Source organism: Empidonax traillii, unplaced genomic scaffold, assembly GCF_003031625.1.
Source record: "Empidonax traillii isolate 1590-97213 ecotype Southwest subspecies unplaced genomic scaffold, ASM303162v1 scaffold1972:size51909, whole genome shotgun sequence".
In the NCBI taxonomy this organism is placed as follows: domain Eukaryota; kingdom Metazoa; phylum Chordata; class Aves; order Passeriformes; family Tyrannidae; genus Empidonax; species Empidonax traillii.
In genome coordinates, this window is record NW_020957165.1 from 980 (window position 1) to 11,420 (window position 10,441).

At 68.1% G+C, this 10,441-nt stretch overlaps 2 protein-coding genes across 6 annotated transcripts; both read left to right on the plus strand.

The window, feature by feature from the left end:
- The first annotated feature begins 686 nt into the window (after nt 1–686).
- On the plus strand, nt 687–7,175 carry C1QL1 (complement C1q like 1). Of its 4 annotated transcripts, XR_003574021.1 has the most exons (3): nt 705–1,437; nt 6,328–6,574; nt 6,616–7,175. XR_003574021.1 is itself a non-coding variant. In XM_027909176.1 (2 exons), the coding sequence occupies exons 1-2, from the start codon at nt 877–879 to the stop codon at nt 2,941–2,943; spliced, it is 645 nt and encodes a 214-aa protein (XP_027764977.1). In that variant the 5' UTR covers nt 687–876; the 3' UTR covers nt 2,944–5,557. The 4 variants fall into 4 exon arrangements, 3 of the variants coding, with proteins under 3 accessions (XP_027764977.1, XP_027764978.1, XP_027764976.1); XM_027909176.1 differs by lacking the exons at nt 6,328–6,574; nt 6,616–7,175 and adding an exon at nt 2,860–5,557 and having other exon boundaries at nt 687–1,437; XM_027909177.1 differs by lacking the exons at nt 6,328–6,574; nt 6,616–7,175 and adding an exon at nt 4,937–5,557 and having other exon boundaries at nt 690–1,437.
- Nucleotides 7,176–8,544: 1,369 nt separating this feature from the next.
- FAM187A (family with sequence similarity 187 member A) lies at nt 8,545–10,441 on the plus strand. Of its 2 annotated transcripts, XM_027909169.1 has the most exons (2): nt 8,545–9,979; nt 10,013–10,441. In XM_027909169.1, the coding sequence occupies exons 1-2, from the start codon at nt 9,167–9,169 to the stop codon at nt 10,409–10,411; spliced, it is 1,212 nt and encodes a 403-aa protein (XP_027764970.1). In that variant the 5' UTR covers nt 8,545–9,166; the 3' UTR covers nt 10,412–10,441. The 2 variants fall into 2 exon arrangements, with proteins under 2 accessions (XP_027764970.1, XP_027764969.1); XM_027909168.1 differs by having other exon boundaries at nt 8,545–10,441.

Sequence of the window (10,441 nt, forward strand, 5' to 3'; positions counted from 1 at the left end):
GATGGAAATGGCAGGCGACGGAGCGGGCGCAGCAGCGTGTCCCCATGTCATGAGCCCGCCGGGGCTCAGCCCCCCGGGCTGCCCGGCCACCCCCGCGGTGGCACCCGCGGCTGCCCCGCTGTCACCGTGGCCTGTGCCACCAGCGGTGACACCCCAGCCCACGGACCCCGCGGGTGACCGCGATGGATGCTCTGGCCACGTGGGGGTCACCTGGGCTGTCCCAAAGTGTGGGGCTCCTCCAGAGCGCGGAGGGAGGGGAAACTGAGGCAAAGAGGTGGGACGGGCCCTGGCTGTGCCGTGGGGACCATCCCGCGTAGGTGTCCCCTAGCGGGGTTAGGGTTATGCTTAAGGTTAGGATTATGGTGAGGTGACGGGTCCCAGGGATGTCCCCAGCTCGCGGGATGTTCGGGGCTGGGGGTGGCATAGCGTGGGGACAGGGCGTGGCCCAGGGTGATGGAGGGGTCCCAAGCTCTTGGTGGGGGCGTCAGGGTGGCACCCGGGGTCCATCCACCCCCCTGCCTCAGTTTCCCTTCCCACGGATCATCGGTGGTCGCGGGTGGGCGTGGCAGGGGCGTGTCCAGGGCGTGGTTATCACCGACCACGGCGGCGTCTGAGGATGGATGGGCGTGCCCGTGGGCGTGCCCGTGGCCGGGTGGGCGTGTCCCGAGCGGGGTGGGCGTGTCCCGAGCGGCTCGGGGCGCACCGGAGCCAGCGGAGCTCACGGAGCCGCCGCCGCCGCCCCGAGCCCCCCCCGCCGCCGCCGCCCTGCTCCCCCCCGCCGGCACCATTCCCTCCCCCGGGCGCCAGCGCGCCCCGGCCGGGCGGCGGCTCAGCCTGGGCCGCAAAACTTTGCTGGCGGCCGCGGCGGGGGTGGTGATGGTGCTGGTGCTGGTGGTGCTCATCCCGGTGCTGGTGAGCTCCGCCGGGGCCGACGGCCGCTACGAGATGCTGGGCACCTGCCGGATGGTCTGCGAGCCCTACGGCCCCGCCGCCCCCCCGCAACCCGCCGAGCGCGGCCCCCTCCCGCCGCCCTCCACGCTGGTGCAAGGTCCGCAAGGAAAACCGGGCAGACCGGGCAAACCGGGACCGCCGGGACCGCCCGGAGAACCGGGGCCGCCGGGGCCGGTGGGGGCGCGGGGGGAAGCGGGAAGACCGGGACCGCCGGGATTGCCGGGGCCGGGGGCTACGGGCGCGGTGAGCGCGGCCACCTACAGCACCGTGCCCAGGGTCGCCTTCTACGCCGGGCTCAAGAACCCCCACGAAGGCTACGAGGTGCTCAAGTTCGACGACGTGGTCACCAACCTGGGCAACAGCTACGACGGCGCCTCGGGCAAGTTCACCTGCGCCATCCCCGGCACCTACTTCTTCACCTACCACGTCCTCATGCGCGGCGGCGACGGCACCAGCATGTGGGCAGACCTCTGCAAGAACGGGCAGGTAAGGGCTGCCCATCCCGGCTCCCCGCGCGGCCACGGGAGCGGTGCTGCCCCCGTAAGCACCGGAGAAGGGCTCTGGGTTCTTCCTCGGGGTGCCCCTTCCTTTTCCCGGCCCCAGCGATGCACCCTCTGGGTGCTCCATCCTCCTCCTGGCCCCAGGGATGCGCCTCCAAGGGTGCCACATCCTTCTCCCTTGTGCTGATGGTGGACTCTGGGTGCTTTCCCGGGGGGCCTCATTCTTTTCCCGACCCCAGGGATGCACCCAGTGGGTGCTCCATCCTTCTCCTGGCCCCAGGGACGAACCCTCAGGGTGCCACATCCTTCTCCCTTGTGCTGATGATGGGCTCTGTGCGCTTCCCAGGGGGCCTCATCCTTTTCCCAGCCCCGGGAATGCCTCCCCAGGGTGTCACATCCTCCTCCCAGTGGCAATGATGGGCTCTGGGTGCATCCCTGGGGGGGCCACAGCCTTCTCCCAGCCGCAGACATGCACCCCTGGGGTGCTTCATCCTTGCCCCAGGGGTGAAGGTGGGCTCTGGCTGCACCCTGGAATGCCCTGTCCTTTTCCAGGGATGTGCCCCTGGGGTGCTCAGTCCCTCTCCTGGTGGCTCTGGGTGCGTCTCCGGGGTGCCACATCCATCTCCTGCCCGTGGATACGTAACCCCTGGGGTGCCCTGTCCTTCTCCCGGGGACATGGAGGACTCTGGGTGCACCCTGTCCTACTCCCAGCCCTGGAGCTGCATCCTCAGCGTGCTCCATCCCTCTCCCAGCCCCGGAGATGCTCCCTCGGGATGTTCCATCCTTCTCCCAGTGACAGGCTCTGGGTGCCCCCCCCCCGGGGTGCCCTGTTCTGCTCTCTGCCCCAAAGGAGCACCCCTGGGGTGCCCCATCCTTCTCCCAGGGACAGGGATGTGCTCCGGGTAACCCAACCCCCTCCCATCCCCAAAAACGCTCCCCCGAGTGCCCCATCCCTTGTCCCAGCGCTGGGGACAGTCACCACCCGCCCTGACATGTCCCCAAGGGGTCCCCTCAGTCCTTTCCTTGGCCCTGGAGATGTGTCCTGCTGTGCCTTGGGGTGCCTCAGGACACCCCCCCAGCATCCCTGGGGTGCCCTGCCCACCCCCCCCCCCCGGCCGTGCCATTGTCCCCGCTGGGGTCCTGGGGAAGGGGACAGGGACAGTGTCTGCGGTGGCCTCGAGGGGGGCAGCGCCGGCCCCGCTTTTGGGGGGGCTGCACCCCCAGCCCAGAGCTGGTTCTGCAGTTGCTGTACCAGGGGAGATGTCCCCACCCCTGGCCGGGCTGTGTGGGGACACCGAGGGAGGACACACATCCTTCCTTCCCCCTCCCCTCTCCCGCATCCCCCCGACCCCATCCAGCTGAACCCCCCAATCCCGAGACTCAGCCTTGCTCCCCCCGCGGTTTTCAGGTGCTCTTTTCCCATGCCATGGTCCCCCCTTCCCCCCTCCCCCACCCCCCCGGCCACGACTCGAGGGACAAGACGTGGCAGTGACCCCCGAGCTGTCACCAGGGCTCCATTCCCTGGATGTCACCGCAGCCCGGCGTCCTCGCCGGGATCCATCCCGTCCCACCCCGCTCCCGCTTCCCATCGCCTCCCCCCGCATCACCCCCTGCGGTGCATCCTTGTCCCGAGCATCTGGGCCCCCGAATTAACCCAAAACTGAGTTTTCACCCCAAAAAGCACCCCGGGGGGTGGGGGCAGGCAGGCGCCTTGTCACAGCCACTGAGCTTCACCCCTCGGCTCCGAGCCCTTCCGAGCGGGAGCAGGAGCTGCTCAGCAGCTTTTCTCCATCCAAACAGCTCAAATTTCCTTCTATCGGGATTTTTTTTCTCTTCTCTCACCCTCCAGCCCCAAATTTTAGGGTGTCCCAGCGCCGCTTGGCACTGCTGGCTCTTCCTGCCAGGCAGCATCCGTGTAACTCAGGACTGAGCACCCCAAAAGCTCACCTCGACCCTTTTACCTCCCCCCAGAACATATTGGGGGGCCACCCCAAACCTCCGCAGCCCCCCAGCTCTGGGGGGTACCGATGTTCTCGGATAAATGTCCGGGAGCTGTGGAGCCCCTGGTCGAGAGGAGCTGCGCTCGGGCGGGTGATGCAGCTTAATTAACCGCTTGGTAATCACTGACAGGGCATCGCCGTGCCGATATCTGTGGCAAAGTTCCCCCAAAAAATGCCCCGAATAATTTAAAAAATGGGGTTAATTAGGGGTTTGTTGCCAAAACATCCCTGTCCCCGGCAGGCTGGGGGGAGCCTGGCGGATGAGCGTTGATCCAGCACCTTTGGGGGAATCAGGACTTGGGGGGCCCCCTCTGACCCCCAAATTTCCTCTGGATGCTGCCGGTTTGGGGGCAGCCCATCACCCTGGTGCCAGGGCTGGAGTTAATGAGAGCCAGGGGAGCTGCTGCTGGTGGTTAATTAGCATTAATTATTATTTGTATTAGCCCGTAGCTGAGGCGAAGGGGCAGCGGGAGGAAGGACGTGGATGGACTGACAGATGGATGGATAGGGGGGTGACACCGGGTGGCTTTGGGGTCCCCATGGTCCCCGTGATGGGGTGAGGGCCGCCCATGGCTCAGGGAGGGTCACAGCCCCGGGGGACCCCAGTGGGGACAGTCCCCAAGGGCACACAGGACAATCTGGGGGCAGCCACTGCCCTGCCTGGGGGGCCAGGGGGGCACCCACTGCTGCACCCAAGGGTCCTGAGGGGCACCCGCTGCCCTGCCCAGAGGGTCTGGAGGGGGAGCACCCACTGCTGCTCTCAGGGGTGCTGGGAGGGCACCCACCACTGTGTCTGGGGGTCCTGGAGGGCCCTCAGGACCGTGCCTGGGGACCCTGGGGAGCAGCTGCCACTGAACTTGGGGCCCTGGGGGGGCACCTGCTGCCACACCTTGGGGGTCCTGGGCCATGGTGGCCACGGCTCGTGGGGCACACGGCGTGCCCCAGGCCCCAAGTGTCACTGGGAGTGGCTCGGCCTAGACATGGGAGCGCCCCACTGCCCCCCCATCGCCCCCTGAAAACCCTTGGGTACAGCCCACCCCCTCGGGGACCACCCCAGAGTGTCCCCAGGGCCGGGGACACCCCCAGTGCTGTCACTGGGGTGAGGAGGAGCGGGCACAGCACAGTCGGGGCCGGGGCTGTGTCACCCCTGTGGCTCCCACCCCGTGGCACAGCCACGGGGAAACTGAGGCACGGAGCAGGACGAGGGGGGTGAGGCCATCGGGGGCGGGGGGATGGCAACCCCCCCTCCTGTGCCAACGCGGTGCCGGGAGCGGCTCAGCCCGGGCCCAGCGCTGCCATTTATCTTGCCTGGTTAGGGAAGGGCTGGCAGGCGAGCGGTGACGGGGCGGCTCCTTAACGAGGGAAGACGGATGGCACCGGGCGGCTCCGGCTGCCACGGGCGGGGGGGACCGTGGCAAGAACCCGGCACCAAACCCGGCTTTTCCTGGTTCCCCTGCTTCTTCCCCCTCTCCTCTTCCCTGGGAGAGGCAGAGTCCCCTGGAGATTGCGGTGCTGTGACCGACGGAGATTCCCCGGGGATGGGGACACTCGTGGTGGCGGGGCAGACACAGGGTGACAGTCCCGGTGGTGGCACGAGGCTGGGTGGGGTGAGAGCAAACCCTGTGGGATCCCCAGCCGGGCCATCAGTAGGTTCCAGAGTTAACAGCATCTGACCACCCCAGCGCTGCCCGAGGGCTCGGGGAGGTGCGGCTGCATCCCCGAGGAGCAGCAGACCCCGGTACCCCCGTCCTTGGGGGGGGGGCAAAGGACAGGACTCCGTGGGCACAGCCCTCCCGTTCCCGCTGCTCCCGGAACCCGGTGCCTGCCTGCCCGCCCGGCGCGAGCCAATTAAGAGCCGATTCTGGTCGGTCGTAATTAGCGGCACCTTCTCCCGGCGCAGCGCTTCTGCATTTCGCTGGGGATTTCACCAGCCGCCTTGTCACTGTCACCCAGCGCCGCGATCTCCCCGCGAGGCGCCGGCGGAGATTTGATTACCCAAAGAATTCTGCAGCGGCAGCGGGTCCAGCCGCGGAGCCGCTTCCCCAGGCGGTGACGGCTCCTCCGGCTCTGCCGGCACATCCCGGCACCTCCCGGCTCCCAGGAAAGCTCTGTGGGGGGAGCATCCCGCCCCGCAGCGGGTTGGGGTCCGTGGGAGGGAGGAAAGCGGGGGGAGATTTCAGCTCGGCCCTTCCACACGCTCGTGGTCCTTGTGCAGCTGCTGGGAAGCGCTGGGGGATGTGCGGGATTCAGGGGGTTGGTTTGGGGCTGGGCCGGGAGATGGGTCCTGTGTCTCAGGCACGGCCCTGTGTCCTAATCCAGAGATGGGGGCCGTGTCTGAGCCATGGTCCTGCATCCAAATCCCAAGCCAGAGTCCTGTGTCTGAGCTGGGGTCCTTCATCCAAACCTGGATCTGGGTTCCACGTTGGAGCTGTGGTCCCACATCTGAGCTGGGAGCTGGGGTCCTGTGTCCTAAATGTGGTCCCACATCTGACTCTGGATCTGGGGCCTGTCCCTGAGCTGAGGTCCTGTCTGTGGGCCCTGGTCCCATGTGTGATCCATGGTCCTGCATCCCAACCCGGATCCGGGATCCCATGTCGGAGCTGTGGTCCCACATCAGAACGCAGAGCTGTGGTCCTGCATCCCAATCCAAGTGCCACAGCACCACGTCCGTGCCACGGTCCCACACCCAGAGCCGCGGCCCCTTATCTGTGCCCGCCGGCTCATAGAGAGGCTCTGGGGGATGCCCGGAGCAGCCTCGTCCATGCGGGAACTGTTCACCCACGGGTCGGGACCCAGGGCTGAGAGTGAGGTGGGACTGGGGATGTCCCGCGGGCCGGGGCGTGTCCTGAGCCGGTCCCGCGGTGTCCCCTGGGCAGGTCCGGGCCAGCGCCATCGCGCAGGACGCCGACCAGAACTACGACTACGCGAGTAACAGCGTCATCCTGCACCTGGACGCGGGGGACGAGGTGTTCATCAAGCTGGACGGGGGCAAAGCCCACGGCGGCAACAACAACAAGTACAGCACCTTCTCTGGCTTCATCATCTACTCGGACTGAGCCTGGACCCACGGCATCGCCCCCGGCAACCCCCCTGACCCCCCAGCCCCACAGCATCGCCCCCGGAGCCCCCCTGGCCCCCCCAGCCCCACAGCATCACCCCTGGAGCCCCCCTGACCCCCCAGCCCCACGGCATCCCCGTGCCGCGGTTCAGCCCCACGGCACCCCCGACTCCTCATCCCCACGGCGTCCCTGTGCCGTGGTTCAGTTCCCTGCTGCTCCACAGTCCCCACGGCCTCCCCTCGCTCCCGCCCAGCCCCCCAGCATCCCCCTGCCATGGTCCAGCCCGGGGGTCCCCCCTGCCCGGTGCTCTCGGCTTCCCACGATGCCCCAAAGCCCCGTTTTCCCGTTACCTTACCCCACGGCTGCCAACTGAGGGCTTGGGGCTGCAGAGGGTTTTGGGGGGAGGAAAAAAGGCTGGGGGACCCCCTGCGCTGCCCCACTGCAACCCCTCCGCCCGGCTGAGCCCCCCCTCGTCCCCCGGTGCCCCGTCCCTGCTGTTCCCCCCTCCCCGGGGCGGTGCCGGGGGTCTGGCGGGGGGTCCCGATGCACAGACGTGCAGTGCCCGCACGGCCTCGGGCTGGGGGGCTGCGCTGGGGGGCGGGGGGAGCCGCCGGCCTGCCCCCTCCGGGGTGTCAACATGGTAAAGCAGAGCTGTGACCTCTCCCCGTCTGCTGTCTGTGTCCCCAGTGTCCCCCCCCATGGGAAAGGGGTCCTTCTGCCACCACCACCCTACCCAGGCCCTGCTTGGCTCATCCAAGCCCAGCCAGGAGGGGTTTCCTGGCTCCAAGTGCTCGTGGGCCCTCTGCCACCTCTGCTGGGGACACTGGGGGTGCCACCACCGCCACGTCCCTGTCCCCAGAGGCTGGGTGGCCTCATGGAGGGGACACAGCATTGCCACTGTGGGGGTGGGGGGGGACACGGTCTGGCCACACAGAGGCACCGGGACCCTCGGGCACACGCGCCGGTCCCGCTGCCTCGGCGTGGGCAGGATGTGACCCAATTAGAGGTGACAGCGGGTGCCCGGGGCCAGCGGCCGCATCCGGGGTGGCCGGGGTGCGGTCAGAGGATGGGAGCCCTGAGGACACGGGGGCGGGTGTCCCCCAGGGGGGTGTGTGTGTGTGTGTGTCCCCAGGTGTGTGTGCGTGTCCCCCAGGTGTGTGCGTGTGTGTGTGTGTCCCAGGTGTGTGTGTGCGCCCCAAACCCTGACAGGTCTGGGCGCTGTTCCCCAGCACCAATCCCACCTGCAGGCGTGGAGGCAGCGGTGGGGCCGGGCTGTGGCCGCAGCCCCGAGCAGAAGGGCCACAGCCCCAGCGCGGGGGTCCCGGGACCCTCCAGGCCCCCCCAGATTCCCCCGGGACCCCCCGGCCCCCCGTGGCCCTGACCCACCGCAGTGCCGGGAGCGGCCAGCAGGGGGCGCAGAGGGCTCTGAACTACAGCTCCCGTGGTGCCTCGCGCGGGCCGCGGCACTGCAGCTCCCATGAGGCACCGCGCGGGTCGCGCGGGACGCGGCCAATGGGGAGTCGGGAGGCGGAGCGGGACCAATCAGAGCGCCGGGCGGGGCCTCGCGGCTGATTTAAAAGCGGCGGCGGGAAGGTGGGGAGGGTCTCAGTGTCTGAGGGAACGGGGGCCGGGGAGGGGCACGGTGAGGGAGAGTGACCGTCTGTGAGTGCCTGAAGTGTGTGCGTGAGGGGTGAGGAGGGCACAGAGAGGGTGCAGGGCCCTGTGAGAGGGGCTTTGATGGCATAAAGGGCGTGCAGAGCCCTCCGAGAGCGGCTTTGGGGGCCCACGGAGGGAGTACAGGGCCATAGGGGAGGCTTCCATCCCCTCCCAGCCTGTGCACCCCATAGTCTGGGGCCTCCCTGATGTGTCCCGGTGTCCGTCACCTGCCCAGACATCCAGGAATTGGCTGGACAGTTGAGCCAGGGAGTTGTGGGCGGTGGCTCCGTGTCCTGGGGACGCTTGTGACAAGGGAGATCCCTCAGGGTCTGCCTTGGGACCAGGGCTCTTCAGCCTCTTCATCACCGGCACAGGCAGTCGGGGGGAGCCCACTCTCAGCACGCTGGCAGGTGACACGACTGAAGGATGGGGACATCCAGGCTGACCTGGAAAAGCTTGGGAAGCGGGACAACAAGAACTTGACCAAGTTCACCAAGGCCAAGTGGAGGGGGCTGCACCTGGGCTGGGGCAATCCCAGGCATCAGCACAGACTGGGAGGAAGGCTGAGAGCAGCCCTGCAGAGAATGACTTTGGGGGCTTTGCTGGAGGAAACGCTGGACAGGAGCCAGCAGTGAGCGCTGGCAGCACTGAAGGCAGAGTGCATCCCTGGTGTGCATCAGAGGAGGGGTGGCCAGGGGGGTGAGGGAGGGGATGGTCCTCCTCTACTCTGGGGGTTGGGGTGAGGTCATCTTTAGGGTCCCGTCCAACCCAAGCCATTCCGTGCCCCCGTGATTCCATAAGATGGCGGCAGTTCCATTGTTCCTGTCACAGCTCCACCGTGTCCAGGGACACGGGTGACAGGGCTCCAGAGCTGCTGAGGGCAGGAATGTTCCAGAGCGGGTGTCACAGAGGCCAGGCTGTCCCAGGGCACGGGGGTGGCTCCCAGCACATCCCTGGCTGTGCTGGGTGAGTTCTGCCGGGGCAGAGCCGCCCCAGAGCGATGGGGCCGAGCCTGCTGGGAGCCACCGTCCTCCTCTGCCTGGTGGGTGCCCTGCAGGCCTTTGCCATCGAGAAGAAAGGGGACGTGTTCAAGAAGACGGCGTGCCCCGCCTTCCTGACCTTCGAGAACGTCGCCTACTTGGCGGACATGACCTTCGAGCTGCCCTGCAAGTGCAAGCCCGAGGAGGTCTCCTCCGTCGTCTGGTACTTCCAGAAGAACCTGCGCGGCCACGAGACCGCGGTGCTGACGGACTTCAACGGCACCGTGGTGCTGGACTCGAGCCACGTGCGCGCGGGCAGCGACCTCCTGAAGCGCTTCAGCATCCGCATGTTCAGCCTCATCGTGTTCCGGGCGCAGGGCAGGGACTCGGGGCACTACCTGTGCGGCTCCAAGGAAGGGCACTTCTTCTACGGCTACGACGTGGACGTGCAGCCCACGGAGCGCATCGCTGTGGCCTTCCTGGACGGCGGCCAGCACGTGCGGGACGACTACGCGGCCGAGCAGTTCAGCCTCTTCACCACCTTCTGGGACTGGAGCGGCTGCGACCGCTGCGGGGTGCGGGGGGAGCAGCGGCGCGTGGGGCTGTGCTACGTGCAGAGCGCCCAGCTCAGCCCCCGCTACCGCACCTCGCTGCCCAACGTCACGTCCTGCGGCTCCCGGGCCGTGCCCGCGGGCTTTCCGCCCCTCCTGCACCTCCGCAGCCCCGAGGTGGCCGTGAGGAGCTGCCTGGCGCCCTGCCCGCCCAGGGAGGAGCCCGAGGAGGGCGTCCAGTCCATCTCCAACATCGTCTACAAGTTCGGGGAGAAGCCCGACGTGCCCCGCGTGCCCATCCAGTACCACAGCCAGCCCTCCCGCACGGACCTGGTGATCGCGTGCCCGGGGGCCCGCCCGGAGCACACCGTGGGCTGGGACAAGGACTCGCTCCGGCTCTACCGCTCCCAGTACCTCGTGGGGGTCGGGAAGGGCATGAGGGTCTTCATCGACCACGGGAACCACCTGCACATCCTGCGGGTGCGCAGGAGAGACAGGGGCACCTACTTCTGCTGGAGGGACGGCCAGATGGTGGCGGGGTTCCGCCTCAGCGTCACCTTCCCGGTCCAGCGGCGGCGCGGCCCCGCCGACCCCGAGTCCATCTTCGTCATGAGGGCCGTGGGCATCGGCTTCGGGGTCATCGCCGGCATCTTCTTCCTCGCCCACCTGGGCCGCTGCTGCTGGTGGGCGCTCAGGAAACCGGCCAAGCTGTAGCGTCTCCCCTCCAGGGCGCTCTTGGAAGTC

Excerpts from the sequence above, each read along its gene's own strand:
- C1QL1 (XM_027909175.1), top strand. The coding sequence starts at position 877 with ATGGTGCTGGTGCTGGTGGTGCTCATCCCGGTGCTGGTGAGCTCCGCC. Across the intron at positions 1,438-6,327 it reads ACCTCTGCAAGAACGGGCAG|GTCCGGGCCAGCGCCATCGC; the intron begins GTAAGGGCTGCC and ends TCCCCTGGGCAG.
- FAM187A (XM_027909168.1), top strand. The coding sequence starts at position 9,167 with ATGGGGCCGAGCCTGCTGGGAGCCACCGTCCTCCTCTGCCTGGTGGGT.